The sequence below is a fragment of the Mustela nivalis genome (assembly GCF_964662115.1).
Source record: "Mustela nivalis genome assembly, chromosome: X".
NCBI lineage: Eukaryota > Metazoa > Chordata > Mammalia > Carnivora > Mustelidae > Mustela > Mustela nivalis.
This window is the reverse complement of record NC_139040.1, coordinates 133,376,904-133,393,978: the sequence shown is the minus strand read 5'-3', so window position 1 is coordinate 133,393,978 and position 17,075 is coordinate 133,376,904. Positions and strand designations below refer to the sequence as shown.

Here is a 17,075-nt window from a genome sequence, read left to right as displayed (position 1 = left end):
GACAGGGCGGGGTGCCGAGCGGCCAGCTGCGGTCGGTCCCATTGTCCCCCACAGGCCGCGCACTCACCGTGGTCATTGTGCCGGGCCAGGTCCTGGGAATCGATGAGAAGGTCGTGGTCCGTGTCCAGCTCCCAGAACTTGCAGTAAATGACATAGAAGTGCTCGTAGGAGAAGTACTCTGTGAGCTGGTTGATGTCCGCTTCCTCTTCCAAGAGCGCCACATTCTGCCAAAGCCACCAGCACAGCGTTTGTCCCGATAGCCGGGTCTCCTGCGGGGGGACCTCCCAGGGGTCCCCGGAGAGCCCAGAACCAGTCAGGCCGGGCCCGGGGCTGGGAGCTCAGCATCCAGGTGGGGAACGCGCTGCCGTCCGGACTGGGCTCGAGACGCAGCCCGCGTCCTGCTGGCGACACGCGGCAGCCCCGCGGGCACCGAGCCTCTCACAGCCTCGGGCCTCCTTACGTGGGCGGACGGCCGCCCTCCTCGCGACGGCCCACGTGTGCCCCGAACCCCAGTGAAGAGGACACCTTGCTCCCCGGGGCCGAGGGGTCATTTGTCCTGCAGCATGGGGGACGGTCACTGGGTCGAGACGGAGCGAGGAGCGTGCAGACCGGGACACGAATGGGCGACGGACGGAGGACGGACCAACGACGCTGCAAGACGGAAGGACGGACACCGGGAGGAGCAGGACCGGATGGAGCAGGACCGGAGACGGAGAGGACGGTGGCGGCAGGACAGCACGGACGGCGGGACAGACATGGGGAAACGCAAGCAGGGAGAAGGCACGGCAGAGAGAAGACGGAGAACGAACAGGAAAGAGCAGAAGACAGGACGGATGGACGCAAGACAGATGGACGCAGGACGGATGAGACGGACGCAGGACGCAGGACGCAGAACGGATGGACAGATGGACAGGTAGAGGGTGGGTGGACGGTCCACGGCGGAGGGCGGCGGAGGGACCCGCGGACAGAAGACAGATGGACGGGGACGGACGGAGGCCCACGAGCCCGCCGGGCGGCCGCCCACCTGCAGGAAGGTGCTCCTGCGGAGCTCGGCGCACGTGATCTTCCCCGACCAGGACCTGTTGACGGAGTAGAAGATCCTCTGTGTCACCTGCAGGAGGAAAGGCCGTCACCAGAGCCGGGGCACGGCCAGGCCGCGGCTCCCATTCGGCGCGCGCCGGACGCTTGGGCTGTGCACGCAAGCGCCTCTGAGCGTCGGGGCCTGCAGCGCGGTCACCCACGTTCCCGAGAGCCCAGACGGGCTCCCAGACTGAGCAGGAGCTGCCCTCAGGGAGGGAGAGCACACGGCTCTCCGGGACGCCCCCCACCCCACCCTGGCTGGCGACGGACGTCCGGACACACGGGAGGCGCTGCAGGAGCTTGTGTCCACGCGGGCCACCGGCCCCTCAAGACCCCGTGCCCAGCCCCGGGCCACCTGCCCCTCAAGACCCCGTGCCCAGCCCCGGGCCACCTGCCCCTCAAGACCCCGTGCCCAGCCCCGGGCCACCGGCCCCTCAAGACCCCGTGCCCAGCCCCGGGCCACCGGCCCCTCAAGACCCCGTGCCCAGCCCCGGGCCACCTGCCCCTCAAGACCCCGTGCCCAGCCCCGGGCCACCGGCCCCTCAAGACCCCGTGCCCAGCCCCGGGCCACCGGCCCCTCAAGACCCCGTGCCCAGCCCCGGGCCACCGGCCCCTCAAGACCCTGTGCCCAGCCCCGGGCCACCGGCCCCTCAAGACCCCGTGCCCAGCCCCGGGCCACCGGCCCCTCAAGACCTCGTGCCCAGCCCCGCCCTGCAAGCACGACCAACATCTCATTCGTGGGTGAGAACGTCGGGGTCCAGATGGTTCACAGCCCGAGGCCCAGGCCGCGCGTTCCCGTGGGTGCCCAGGTAGAACGGAGCCTGTGGCCACCGGCCGCGCCCGTGTACTCACGGTGGTGATGTAGCGAGAGTGGAACTCGGACGCCTCCTTCAGGAAGGCCAAGCCAGGGTGCGTGTTCACGACGTCCTGCACACGGAACACAAGACGGTACGCAGCGACTCGCACGGTGCCCGCCGAGCACAGGCCCCCGCGTCCGTCACCAGCCCCTGCCGCCTCCTCAGGGACGGGGCTGCTGCGCTCGGGTCCCTCCGGCCCCACGGCGGCTCACAGGGTGGAACCCAGAGGGGCGAGGCTGTGAATCCCCGCACGGCCCCGGTCCGCGACAGCGAGCCCCGTGATCTCCGACTGCTGACCATGACTCAACGCGTGTGAACACACAAGGGCTCGCACCGAGGTCCCCAGGGAGGTTTTAGATGTCCTCGGTTTCTGTGTACGGTCCCGTGGCCTTTAGGTCTCATGCTGGAATAACCCTGGCACTCAGAACAGACGATCCGAGGACAAAACAACCCGTGTCTCTGCGGCCTCATGCTCTGAGCTGCCCGTGGTCCCTCTGCTCACACCCCGACACCGCGTGGCCCACGTGGCTTCATCACACGCACGAGGCTCTGGTCCCTGGGCCACCTCTGTGGGAAGCAGGACTAGGGAAGGGAGCCCGACCCCTGGCTCCCGTGTGGAGCCGACACGGGGGCGGCTGGAGGAGCGGGGCAGACGCAGACGCACCTGTAAGAAAGGCACGAAGTCCTCCTGCACCAGGTAGTTCGCGCCGGGACTCATGAGCAGGTGCACAAACTTGGCGGCGTCGTCGTGACAGCTCTGGAGGACCCTGCGAGGACGGAGGACGTCCCACTGGCGCCCACGCACCAGACCCGCGAGGCCGCCCCCAGCACGGTGACGGGGCGGGCACGGGCCCTGGACGGAGCGTGGTCACGCGCTGGCCCAGAGGGGACAGGACACCGTGCCACGTGCCTAGGGCTCCGCTCCGTCCTCTCGGTGTCTAGGCCACAGCAGTGCGAGCCCGTGCTGCGGCAGCCGCCCCGGGACACGCAGGGCTGGGGACACGCCTCCCCGGCAGCTGCCCCGGGACACGCAGGGCTGGGGACACGCCTCCCCGGCACCCGCCCCTGGCGCACAGGCCCGAGACTCACTTTCTCCACATGGCGACGAACTTGTGGACAGAGACAGCGCCCGTGCGCTCTCCCCCGGCACAGCAGAACAGCGGCCCCTTCCAGTAGAGCGGGCAGCCACAGGCCTGCGGCAGAGGGGCACAGCGGGCCGGCCGTCAGCGCCTCCCGGACCCCCATGGCCCCTACCGCGGCCGCACGCTCCCGCGGGGATTTCGTGGCCGCCCTCCCTGCAGACGGCCGGACCTCCGAACCCAGCAGCTCCGCGCAGAGGAGCTCAGCGTTCCTTCCGGACGCGAGACGCCCGTCCCGTCCCATGCACCAGGGAGAGCAAGAAGCCCTTGTGCCGCTGTCACGTCAGGTGACAGGAACGCAGCTCAGGGACGGAACAGCCCACGCCATGCCCGGCACCCAGTCCGGCAGCCGGCGGCCAGCGGGTCCCTGGAGCGGGCGAGTCCAGCAGCGGCTCACGATCCCCGCGGGGAGGGAACCTACGGCATCGAGCGAGGGCATGGGACGCGACACGGAAAATCCCAGCCACCGGAACGTCCGCACGCGGGCACAGGGCGGGGCGTCAGCACGTGAGCCGAGGCCCTTCCTCCAACGCGGGACAGAACGAACGCCGGCCGGGCACACGTGGACGGAAAAGAACGCAGATGCTCAGACAGTCAATCAGCGGACTCGGAAGTCAGCTCTTTAAAGACCTAAAAATCCCAGCTGCCGTCCGCAGCCGTGGCCAGGAGCGAGACGGAGAACAGGAGTGACCAACGGGAGCCGGCCTCGCGGCCCCACACGCGTGAGGGATGCGGGAAGTGGACGCTCCGCTCCTTCGTGCCCACACGTGCTGCAGCGCCGTGACCGGCTTCACCGCACCCGAAGGGACACCACCGAAGACGCGCACAGAGCCGTACGCCTGCGGGAAGCTGGATGTGGACAACCAGCGGGCTCTCTGCTCGGTGATGAGCCGCTTCCCCTGCTCTCTCCACCTGCCTCTTGACCTACTTGTGATCTCTGTCAAATAAATACATAAAATCTTTAAAAAGGAAAGAAAGATAAATGTCTAGCAGCTCCGTGACGTAAACTACAAGGAAACCCGTCAAATCCAACCAGCACCGCGGCTTCTGCACTGAGCCATCCGCACGGCACGGCCGGGAGACGTTGAAGACCGGGCTGAGCCCCAACGCCGGCTCCCGTAAGAGCCGCAAATCCCAGCGACGGCCGGAATCCCAGCCCCGCAGCGACACGCGGCACGGCGTCGGTGCGGATACCGAGGCTCACTCAGAAGCCCCCACGGGAAGCGAGGGCGTTAAAAGCCAACTGCAGAGTGACGTCCGCGAACTCTTGGCACACGCGAGCAAGGAGGGAAGACGGACCATGGCAGAGAACCGTGAGGACGGAGCCTGAGCCCGTGGAGCGACTCGGGACAAAGACAGTACTGCCGTTCCGGGGGAACACACGCGCTCTCGGCGAGGGTGGGGGGGCTTCTTCCACCGGCCACGACGGTCAACGCACGACGCTTCCCGGCCCTGAACAGACCCGAGCCCAGGACAGATGCTCTTCTGCAGGAGGACGGGGCAGACGCCGCTCCCGACCTCACGGCAGCAGACGTCCCTCCCGCAGGACACAGAACCTTGGGTCGCGAAGGGAGAGCCTCCTGCGGGGAGCTGCAGTGAGCACAGGAGGACGCGCCCAGACCCTGACCCGGGCCCAGCGCAAGGGGCACCCACGGGCGCGGTGTTGAAGACCGACAGTCGCGGAGGAAAACGCACGCAGCCCCCGAGAGCTAGAGACGGGCACAGAGCGCACAGACGCCCGTTGGCTGAGAAACGTGGTCCGCGTCCGCGCTCATGACGGACGTGCAAACACATGTGCACGGACAGACAGGAGCCGCCTGCAGGAACGAATCTGAGTCCGCGCGTCGGCCTGGACGTGACACGGAGCTTCGGCAAACAGCCGGGGACGGAGCCACCGGGCAGGGTCGACGGAGGAAGAGGAAGTGGTGTGGCTGCCGTGGAGATCCGCCGGGCAGGGTGGACGGAGAGCGGCCACCAGTCCCTCAGGCCACACGCCGTCCTCCGGGAGGAACCGCAGACCCGACGCTCGCTCCCACCGGACGCAGCCGAGAAGGTGCGCAGCGGCCTTCCTCAGGAGGTCCCCGGTGCAAGCGCCCGGGTGTGCACGTGCACGGCGCTGAACAGACCCACCGGCAGATCCACGCCCTCGGACAGTGGTAGTTTGGGGCCGTATCGCGGAAGAAGCCGCGGCCATCACAACCACGCACGAGTTTTGGGCACAACCGACAGAGCAGCGTCCCACGCCGGTGTGGAAGGCTTTCACGGACGCCGCGCTGCGCGGGACGACTCCCGTGCCCACGGCGTGAGAGGCGAACCTGGACACCAACAGAGCACGGGCTGCTGACTGGGAGCCGTGACTGGGAGTGGGCCGAAGAGAACCCCCGGCGTGCCGGGAACACGGGCGCCACGCTCCGGGCGGTGTTCCCGTGCGTGTGTGGACACTCGCAGCACGCAGGACGGGCGGTGATGGCACCGTGGCCCCTCCTGGCTCCACACGTCGGTCCCCGAAGGGGTCCGCGCACATGAGGCTGTCGGCACCGCCCCGTAAGGATGCGCCGGCGGGCCCGGGTCTCAACCATCCGACAGCTGGAAGGCTTTGGCCGTGCCCTACACGGCCGTTCAGGACAAGCTGTTCACCTCCTGAAGCGAACGGGAACCGTGACCCCTTCCACGCAAGACACAGAAAAGAGGAGTTTGTAAGAAAGGACAAATCGTCACCGCAGGGAGGAAGCGCACCCTGGTGAGACTTGGCTTTCTATCGGTTTTTCGGAAGATCTGCTCTTTGCAGACTGCACGCTGGTGCCTAAACCGTGCGTCTGTCCCCACCGCGAGGAGGCGTGTGACCGCCGAACTCCGCATACCCTGACCCTGCACAGCCAGCAAGCCCGTCTCCGCGCCCGTGGCTCCCGCGCCCGGAATGCGGCGTGAGGGCCATCGGGTCGCCCGTGGCCTCTGGCGCCGGGGTCCTCGTATTCAGCATCTGCTACGCCGTCGTGTGCGACGTAACAAACACCAACACTGGTCTCCGCTCCACGTCCCGGCACAGCGAGTCTCAGACCCTCCTACTTCCCTAGGGACAGGGGTGCTGGGATCCCCAGTTCGGACACTGGGTCTTTCCCTGCGGTTCCGGACCCAGAGCTCCTGACTCCCGCGGGCTGTGCGGCCCGACACGTCCTTCTGCCGTCCTAACGAGGTGGCCCTGGGCAGCAGGAAGACCAAGGTGCCGAGACGCTGGGGACGTCCAGCCCCGTGCCCTGCTCTGTGGAGGAACGCACACGGACACCAGGATTGTGACGCGTCGGGGCGACACGGGGAGGCCCACGTGGAAGTAAAGACGAGGGCAGGAGGCGTCTGAGCACGGGAGGGGGGGCGCCCGGCTCCAGCAGGACCGCAGCTCCGATGCCCAGGACCCTCCCAGCGGTCACCCCGTGTGCCTCTTCTCTGCCCTGCAGCTCTATCCACCCCAAGGAGGGGCGTGCGAACCCCCAGGGTCTGCGGCAGTCGTCTGTGCCGCGGTGACAATCTGGGACAGGGGACAGGCGTCAGAAATGCAGCGGCCCGGGGGGCTGCGTCCCCGCCTCCTGGGGTCTCTGCCGTCCCCACGAGGCAGTACAAGAACGGAACGGAGCTCAGGTGACAGTCGGGGGTGTCGGGGACCAGTCTGCCTGTGGGAGCGTCACCGACGGGGGGACACAGGACAGAAAGCCTGCAGTGTGACACACTCGGACCCCACGACACAAACCGGGGAGCAAACCGGTCCCCCGGGGAGCTCAGCACTGCTCGCTCCAACCCTGACAAGAAACTCAAACCGGACAACACCGTCAGACCAGCTGCGTCCGGGCTCGGTCTGCACGCGGACAGGACCCTCCCCCCGAGGCCGTCCTGGCCCTGACTCACGTCCAAGCACAGTTTCCGGGACAGACGTGGAGTGTTTCCCTGCCGACAGCAGAAATCGACCAGAAATCAGTAAGAAAAAGATGTCCACGGAAGCTGCAAGTTTCGGAACAGGAAACAGAATCCTAAACACCCCAGCGGACAAAGGAGAAATGACCCGCGCAGCTGCGAGCTCGCTGGCGCCCAACGAACCAGAAAACGCACGGCCCGCCCGTGCGCGGGAAGGTTGCGGATGACAGGCCTCGTCCGCAGAAGACCACGGTGGGCCAGAGCGGCCTCGTGCCGGAACCGGACGGAACACGACGATTCCGAGGGGGCCGAAGGCACGCCGTCATCCGGAGAAAGCCGGAAGCCAACGTCACGGAGCGTCACCAGGAAAACCATCGCGGACGCAAGCAGCCGGTCCTTGCAAAAGGCCAGAGAAATGGAGCCCTTCGTGGTCGAGCCGGTGAAGAGCCCGGAGAGAAGGCGCACGGGGGACCCAAGGGCCGGAGGGGCCTCCCTACAGCTCCGGAGAGCGGGACTCGGGCGCCCCGTGTCTCCCCGACAGGCTCAGCACCGCGGGGGCCTGGGCGGACACGTGGGAGACACACGCCGTCACGGCCCCCGTGAGGAACATGAGCAGACCCTGCCCGTACGTGACGCACCGAATCGGGGAGGGCGTGTGCTGCGGTGAGTGCTGGGAAGTGTGTCAACCTGCGACGCACAGACCTGCTGCCCTGCGGCTGGTAACACGTTGTACGTGTGTAAAAAAGTTTTAAAAATTTAGAAAACAATGAGATGCCAAGAAGGGAAATCAGTTAGGACTGGAACGTACCATCCCGGAAAGACACCTCCGCAACCGCAGACGGCTTCCCTGCGGAATTCTACAGAACATCCAAGTCAGAGTCAAACCTGATTCCAAAGAGGACGCTCCGGAACACGGACCGCGGAGGGGCGCTTCCGGAGCCCACCTGAGAGCCGCCCGGACGGCCACAGAGACGAGAATCCTCAGAAGACACGACGACGAACCCCGGTCTTTGGCGAGTGGCGACGTAAACCCCCAACCAGACCTCGGTGGTCCGCATCCGGAAGCCCGTGACGGAGGGAACGGGACATTTGTGAGAACGGGCTGCACGTTCGTGGTCGTCGAAGATGAAAGCGCCGTCGGCACGCAGAGGAGGGCCGGGACCTCCGTCCGCGCGGGGGGCGTCTGCAGGAGGCCGGTGCCTGCACCCTGCTTTGTGGATGGAGACGCACAGCCCAGGCCGGGCCCGGCGGGAGGACGTGTCCACCGTCTCTGTGCTCAGATCTGACCGAGCACTCGTGGCTACGGCATCTGCAACGGTGTGTGACCCAACAGGACGTCAATGACCCCGTTTGTGAGACGCTGGAGTGAGCAATCGGGCGTGTCGTCCAAGACGCAGGGTCACAGGGGAACGCGAGACAAGACGCTCCTGACTGTCCGCGGTGAGGACAATGGGAAACGGGTGTGACGGGGAGGTCCGCCCTGCTCCCACCGAAGGGTGCCGAGCTCGGCAGGCGCAGGTCTCCGATGACCCCGTGGAGGTCGAGCCCCAGGGCTGGGGTGTGCACAGGTGCACCCCTGGGACTCTATTACGGCCCAGGATCGAGCTGGATGAATGGGACCAGGGCCCTGATACGAGGGACCCGGGAGCCCTCAGCCCTGGCCTCCGAGTGAGGACAGCGCACACAGACGCCGTCTGTGGACGGGGAAGAGGCCTGACCCACGCGCCCTGACCGCAGACGTCCGGCCTGCAGAAGCGTCACAAAGAACGTCCGCCGTCGTGGTGTGTGTGCGACAGAACCGCCCAGCCCGTGCCGCTTTCTCACCGCAGCCTGGACAGAGACTCGCGGCTGCTGGGAAACAGCATCAGAGCCGTGGGGCCTGAGGCCCGCGCGTGCGGCTGGCGGGAGCGTGAAACGCTGCGGGGCTGTGGAAGCCACGTGTACAGGTCCTCCGAGAACCACAGAACTGTCTTGTCACCCGGCACAGCCACTCCCGGGTCGGCAAGTGTGCGCACACACACCCATGCACACGACCCCACGCATGCTCACACGCACCCGGAGAATCACCGCACCCAGGGACCCTCCCGGACCCTGACACGGCACGTTCACGGGGTGTTCGTGGAGGTCGCGGACAGCAGACCCCACCTGGCGCCCATCCACGGGGGAACAGGCACAACAGGGTCCGCCCACACTCATGGGTACTACTTGGTCGTGAAGACAGCAGAGTGCGGAGACCTGCTGTCTGCACGAGGGACCCAGGACGCAACCAGAGCAGAACAGAGCAGTGCAAGCGCACAGGAAGCGGACGGCGCGCCAGGACCTGGGGGAGGACATCGGGTCTCTTGAGGGGATGAGAACGTTCTGGAAGCGGAGCTTGGTAATACCTGTGAAGCCGCCCGTGTCTTCCGTGTGTCTGAATTCTACTTCCATGGGGTTAAGAGGCTGACGGCATGTCATGCACGTTTAGCCGCCATAAAGAAGTGTCCACCGTCTGATTCTGTTCATGACGACTCCGGAGGACCCGCCCCCCCCACAATGACCGAGGTCCGGCGGCAGCCTGAGGACACGTGGGGTGGCCTGGGAGGGGGCCGTCGGGGCAGGTCGGAAAGGCGTGTGGTGTGGACTGTGCGCACAGTTTCCGGGGAACACAGACGGCTCAGCTCAGGTCCCACACGGGAACACGGGCTGTGGGTCGCAGACCCGTTGCACCTCAAGGAAGCTCCAGAATGGGAAGAAACACGGACCGTGCGAAACACAGACGTGAAAATCTGTTCTACAAAAGCACGAGGGCCGTGAAGCCGCGGTGACTTGCACACACACACGTGGGGGGACGCCTCAGTGTGACGTGAGGAAACCGCGTGCTGGGGAGGTCCCGTGAGAACGGCTGCCCTCGAGCTCCGCGGGCCGGAGACGCGACCGACAGCCACGCCCGAGAGCAGCTCCGCGGTGTCGTTCAAAATGAGCCGCCAGCACTTCCAGTCCCCGCGCTGGCCCCGAGACCGGCAGACGTGCGCACGAGTCTTGCACACGCACACACACCACGGCAGCTCTCCTCAAAACGCGACGGATGCAACAAAGCGCTCACCTGCTGGGAAACACGTGAGTCCCGCAGCGTGCTCACACAGGCCCCCGTCCGGTACTCGGTGACGCCACCGGGGAGGAACAGCACAATGACTCGGTGCGAAAGACCAGAAACCAAAGACGCTGCACGGCACGGTTCCCATCACGGGACCTTCCCGCAGAGGCCAAACCGCAGCCCCAGACCACGTGTGTGTGTGACACGGCTGGGACCCCGCGAGGACCGTCGCGCGGCAGCGACAGGGCTCCCTGCCCTGACGGGGGGTGCGTGGGGACGCATGGGCCAGAATGTACCACGTTGGACTCGGAACCCCGGGAATCCTGCTGTGCGTAAACTCTAGGTCCACAGCCAGACCTGGAGGGGAGGGTCACTGGCAGCCAGGAGGAAACGAGAGGATGGGAAAAACGAGAAGACGGGAACACGCGACGGCGGAATCGAGACGAGAACATAGGGCCGTAACCCACGGCGCCGACCTCCGGGCTCGTCGGAGAAACCACGTAAATCCATCCCCGCCGTGAGCACACGAGACAGGAAGCAGAAGTGCACAACCCCGAAACGAGGGTCGCACCCAGATCTCGTACAGGTTCTAAAACCGATACAAGAGGAAAAACGTTCAAGTAATAAGTGAGTAAGTTACTCCAACAACCGTTTTAGAACATGAACTGATGACAATTTACTAAAGAAACCAAAGCCCCAAACGAGCCAACATCCAGGGAGGTAAACGCGGAAGGAGTCCAACGTTCTGCGCAGAGAACCAGGCACCGCGGCCGGGGGAACAGCCACGCAGGAACTGTGCAGCCGTCGCTCTGAACCACCGCCGCTGAAATTCCACCAGTGACGTGTCCGCAAATCGGCAGAAATGGGAACCACACAGGGCCTAGGACGCCCCTTCTCGCGCACCTGACCGCCTGATGGCAGGCACGGGACCACGTACGCTGCTCGGCCGGACAACGCGTCAGTCCCGCCAGCATCCGTACGCTGACCCCGAGTGTTGAGACGGCACCGCCCTTACGGAGGGGAACCTGGGCACACGACACAGCATCCTACGTGCATGTGTCCTGTCACCCACGAACCCTGCTTACACTCGGACCCGAGGCACAGGGACGGGACGTGAAGTGACGCGCACGTCCGATGTTTGGTGCACTGTCCCCAGGAGGGTCCCGCAGACCCTCCCTGTGTCCCCACGACGGACCGACGGCCCCTCCCTGTGTCCACGCATCCCCAGAGGGGCCCACAGCCCCTCTCTGCGTCCGTCCGCAGGTCCCCACGACAGGCCCGCGGCCCCTCTGTGGGGGAGGGTAAATGCAGACTACGGCTCCCCCACAGCTCAGTGCTCTGCCTCTGCAGGAAGACGGGCACTAACCACAAAGCCCTGGCTGTGCGAAGCACAGGGAATCCTGCCAGTGCCTGCACTAACACGTTCGTGTTTTCACTCCGGCGGCACAGATGCGTGAGGGAGTGCAGGACTCACTGCTGCTCCTTGAGTCCATCTGCTATGAGCAAGAAGCGTAAAAAAGCCCATCGGTTCTTTGAAAGTCTGTGAAGGACCCGGCACCGTGCGTGTTTCTGGGTCAGGCAGACGGCACGGCGTGTGGCTGTGTGTGCCCGGCTCCCACCAGTCACGCCACCGCAAGAAAGTAAGCTGGCTCTGCAAGCTCTCTGGGCTGCATAACGTGCCGGGTCACCCTGGGTCTCCTCGACGCTTCAATGAGAATGTGAAAATCTGCTTCTTACCACCAAAACCAGCTTCTTCCCCAGCCAATGGGCCAAGCGGTTTCAGCTCTGGGCAAGCCCACGGTCTCGGACGGACGTTCGCACAGGTAACAGATGCGGCAGCCGGAGGTCGGGCCGTTTTGCTGGCCGAATTCTGGAAGAAACATGACAGGGCGCGGGCGGGATCCGTGGGAACACGGCCGCAGAGGAATGCCGACCGCGGGAACCCTGCTGTTGGCGCAGGGCAAGGAGCCGTGCGTGTGGAGCCAGAGGAAGTCAGCGAGAGCCAATGGTCGACACAGAAGAGGCTGCGAGGGAAACTCAGACGCGTCCCAGAGGACGTGATGCCACAAACACGCTTCACGGAAGAGAACTGTCCGAGACATTTCACAACGTTGAAAGCACAAAGGGTTCGAGGTTGGAAGTGAGGCAGACTCAGGAGCAGGACAAGAGCCAGGCACAGAAGAGGGGCTCACGCTACCGCACACCAGGGACACAGGGACGAGCCCCGCTCCAGCATCATTTGCTAAGGTTTTACTAAGAAGTTCAACACCGGCTTTTAGAATTTCTGGCATTTTAACTGACAGTGCAGCCAATTTCGGTTTCCCCATGCATTTATAAGAAACCACAGGAAAGTTTCTAATGTCTTGACGAACACTTGTGACTTCCCCCGGATAACACAGACCGGCATGGCTTCGGCTTGCGTGGTCAGTAGCGGTTACAGTCCATGCTATGGTACAAAGCGAAGACCGCCTAGACAGACACGGCAGGAGCACCACGATACCACGTTCGCTGAGAACACACCCACGTGTAGGACGGCGTGCTACGTTCTCCCTCAGCAAAGCATGAAATTAGTTATGTATGTACACTTCCATATTATGTGTGCACTTCGTGACCTACTTTATGTCCATACGTTTGCTCGCTCTGAAAAACAAAACAGTAAAACACTAAACCAAAACCGTGACCACCATTCCTTCTGGGCAGAGGAAAAGGACACGGGAAACAGGCACAGACTGTGTACTTCTCTGAAAATATCTGATTTTGGGGTTTGGCCTTGGAACCATGCATGTTTTTACACATTTATAAAACAACACTTAAAAAACACTTGGCGAGCCCAATTCACGAAGGAAGAGAACATTTCTGAACTCATGCGCTAAGACAAGTATTACTCTAACATCAAACAGACAAAGGAATCACAAAACTGCAATCAGTGCTTTTTATGAATATGAATGGAGCAAAGATCATCAACGAAATCCGGGCAAACGGAATCCAGGAACACAGAAAAACGACTGTTCCCCTGGGCCACATGGGACGTGCTCCAGGAATGCAAGGTTGGTTTCATGCTGGCACGACCGGCTCGCGGAATCCACTGTATCCGTAGAATGAAACACCAAAGCCATCCGCGCAGGTGCCGAAAAAGCTGGGACCAATTCGACATCCTTTCCAAATAAACACTCAGCACACGAGTGATGGAAAGAACCGTCCTCAGCCTGATAAGGTGCTGTGAAAAGCTCAGAGGTACATCACGTTTCGTGGTGGAGGAGCGGATACTCTCCCCACAAGGGAGGCAGTGACTCAGGATACCCCACGCTCCCACTTCTCTCCAGCGCCGCGCCGGAGGTCTCCCAGAGCAGGCAGGCATGGGGCCGAAACAGCAGACACACACCCCGGGAAGGAAGAAGCGCACTGATTCCTGCTTGTCGGTTCCTATTCTATGGAATGTTAACGGATGCACCAATCGACATTACAACACATACGTGAGTTCGTGAGGACACGGGACACGAGAGGAACATACAATAGTCAACTGCATTTTTACACACTTGCAACGAACAACCTGAACATCAAGTTTCGGAAACAATCCCACTGGTAAACCACCCGAAAGAATAAAAAGCTCTAACACATTCAACAAAAGGCGTGCAAAGCACACTTACAACCCCAGAGCGCTTCTGAAAGGCAAAGTGCAATTACAGGAGAGAAGCTTCTGGACGTGGATCAGAAGACCGAACACAGAGATGGCAGCGGTGTGCGAACTGATGTACCGACCAACATGACCCTTACCAGCGGAGCTGCTGGCCTCTCTGGAGAAACCAACGAGCTGACCCTCGAAATCACACGGCCTGACAAGGAGCCCCAGGGAGCCCCGGCCATCCCGAACAAGAACAAAGTCGGAGGAGCGACACTTCCCTGTCCGAAAACTTACTACCGAGCAACAGTGATGAAGACGGTACTGTCTTGGCTGAAAAACGGAAACACGGGTCTACGCGACAGAGTGAGAAGCCAGCGATAAACCCTCATTTCACGATCAACTCATTTCCCGTGAGGGAGACCCGTCCATGTCCACCGCAGACATGGTGCCGGACGCCTTGGTCTGCACTCGGAGAAGACAAAGTTGTGCCCCAACGTCGCTGCTGACAAAGGCCAACTTGAAACAAACCCGAGACATACGCGTGAGAGGTGGAACTAGACGACCCGCAGGAAAAGAAAGACTACACCTTTGTGACCTTAGGTCTGGTGAGGATTTCTCCAGTAGGACAGCAAAAGCACAAGAAACAAAGGCAGAAGTAGATAAAATGAAGCGTGTCACAACGAAATCCTAAATGCCACCCAAGCGTGTACAATGACCCAAGCACTGGAAGTAAGTGTGCACCAGCATCTGGTCACAGACTGGTGTCGACGACACACAATGCCTTCTTAGAATTCAACAACGGCACGACAACCCACTGAGACGCGGGCAAAGGATGCGCACAGACATTCGGGCAGAGACATACAACGGCCAACGAGCACGTGAAGGGTCGCACACGATTGTCCGTTGGCAAGGAAACCACACATCAACCCCAGAAGGAGACACCGGTGCCCGTGCACCAGGGTCAGCGTCTCTCATCCGAGAAGGGGACACAGTGCCACCTCTCTCACTGCCGGTGGGCACGGACACGGTGCGGGTGTTTGGAGACGGCTCGTGGTCCCACAAGCAGCTGCACAGCATTCCGCGTGGACCTGCACGAGCGGTCCCGGCTGCACACCCAAGACAAAGGTCACGTGTGCACAAGACACCCCTGGGTGCGTGTTGACAGCAGCCGGAAGAACAGAAACACCCACGAACGGTCGACTGGGTAAATACCGAACGTCAGCGTGAGGAAGGACATGCAGACGCGTGCCACCCTGGGAGCACGTTCTGCAAAGGCACTTCATGCGGGGAGTCCCAGCCGGGAAACCGTGTGTACGCGATGTCCACAACGGGCCGACGCACAGAGACGGGAAGCTGGGTCGCGGCTTCCTACGGAGCGGGACGCAGGGAGGCAGGCAACCGTCTCGGAGGGAAGACTGTGTCCTATAGCAAAGCCCGGGGACGACCGCACAGCTCTGTGAGGACGCGAACACCACTGAGCGCTGTGCTCTCGAAGGCCGGCTCCTGCAGTGCGTGACCTCTGTCTCAGGGGCCGCGGGACAGACGGAAAGGCAGACCCCAGACACGGGAAGCAAAAGGAACAAGAAACTGTGTAGCAGCTGGAGGAGAACGTTCTCGCACCGTGCACGCACCAGGCGCCCCGGCGGCTGCAGAGGAGGTCGTTCCCGTACCGCGTATGCACCAGGCGACCCAGAGGCCACAGAGAATGTTCTCGTGCTGCACACGCACACAGCGCTGGCTTCCACATCACCGAGACGGGCACGGGCACGGGAGACACGGGCACGGGATAGGGAAAGAGAAAGCAGGAGGCACGCTGGCCCCACAGGACAGGAACAAGGGACACGCACAGACCCTGGGGAACGCTGCACGCGGAGCTGACAACCGCCTTCTCCTGCAGCGCGACCACCATGGGCCCTGTGACCGCGGAGGGCAAGATCCCCCCGTTCCTGCAAGCGCACTGCGGTCGAGTGGGCACCGAGGGGCGGGTCCCGAACACAGCACTCGTCGGGGGGACGCATGAGTGGCTGGGGAGGACACCCCGGCAGGACGACACACAGACACTGCACGGGCCACGTCCCACGTGCACGCATCCACACGGACAGCCCAGGGACGCAACCACACAGACACCCAGGGACACGCTGTCCGGGCGAGACCGCAGCGGGACACAGCATGGCGGCTGAGCTGGGAGTCACACGCCGCACAGAGCACACAGGGACTGGGCCGCGTGTGCACACTCCAGAGAAACGGCACCTCGCCCGGGGCAGGCACGGAGCCACGTGGGTGCACGGGAAGGCCTGCGTTCAGCCTCTGGAGACGCTCCCTGGAAGACGCAGGCATTAACACTCGCTGACCCGGACCGTGACCCGGGATGTGCGTCTGTTAGGATGGAGGACCGACGTTCCCAGAGAATCCTACCAGAGCTTCAGAATGGAAGCAAGTAGGAACCAGGGCACCAAGCCGCACACACGTGGGGGCCCACCTTGGCCACTCGGCCCATGTCCTCCATTGTGGCTCTCTCGTGGGGGAACTGCGCGAAGGTCCGTTCGATCTTGGTGATGACGGCATCGATGTTCACCGTGTCCTTGGGACGGCCTCTGGGAAAGTAGAACGTGGGAATGTTTTGGCTCGTGGCGGGTGGCAGCGGCTCCTCCTTCTTCGTCTGAACCTAGGGTGGAAAACAGCACCGGCATGAGAACCTGTAAGCCTCCATGTCTTCGCACTCACGCGTCGTTAGCAGGGTGACCTGGGGGAAAGCAATCGCACCGAGCACCACATCTGACCCGAATCTGGACACACGACTGCCGACGATGCTCGCAGGAGGTCACACAACCCACAAGTGGGCACCACATCCACCGTGGGCCCCATGCCGCCGAGCCTCCTCCAGTCCTGCCTTGGGTGTGGCCCCTCAGGACAGGGACTGGGGACGCCCAGATGCACAGACGGGCTGGCACACATGCTTGTGGAGAACCTGCCCGGAGTCCTCCCGGGGTCAGGGCCAGACGGACGGCCACTAACGGGCACGTGAGTGCGTGCAGGAACGGCCTAGCTCACGTGTGCAGCGTACACAGGGGTCACCTGTTTCCACGGGACCCGTCGTGGAGCGGGACACGCCCACCACGCCAACCTGCGGGCGCCTCGCAGAGAGAACCGGGCCCACGGCCACGTCCTCGTCTCAGACAACAGCACACAAGCCACAGCTTATGGTTCGCCTGCTCCCCGGTCGTGGCCCAGCACACAGTCCGGTCCCCGTGCTCCCCGGTCACAGTCCACAACGGCCCCCGTGCTCACAGGTCACTGCGCAGCACACAGACCCTGTGCTCCCCGATCACTCCTCAGAGACAGTCTTCCGTTATCCTCAGTTACTCACGAGGGTCGGTCCCCGCTGTCCTCGGTCCCAC

The 17,075-nt window shown here is 63.3% G+C and overlaps 1 protein-coding gene across 2 annotated transcripts in view; it reads right to left on the bottom strand.

Annotated features, from left to right (window-relative positions):
• LOC309856067 (serine/threonine-protein phosphatase 2A regulatory subunit B'' subunit beta-like) overlaps positions 1 to 17,075 on the bottom strand; it is a 42,837-nt gene that overhangs the window by 11,651 nt on the left and 14,111 nt on the right. Inside the window, exons 2-7 of one of the 2 annotated variants that reach the window (XM_082716771.1) lie at positions 16,157 to 16,342; positions 3,027 to 3,130; positions 2,602 to 2,704; positions 1,933 to 2,007; positions 1,025 to 1,111; positions 68 to 224 (exon numbers count right to left, since the gene is read on the bottom strand). In XM_082716771.1, the coding sequence (XP_082572897.1) occupies positions 68 to 224; positions 1,025 to 1,111; positions 1,933 to 2,007; positions 2,602 to 2,704; positions 3,027 to 3,130; positions 16,157 to 16,342 (712 nt within the window). The remainder of the gene's footprint in view (positions 1 to 67; positions 225 to 1,024; positions 1,112 to 1,932; positions 2,008 to 2,601; positions 2,705 to 3,026; positions 3,131 to 16,156; positions 16,343 to 17,075) is intronic. The other variant, XM_082716772.1, reaches the window with a different exon arrangement.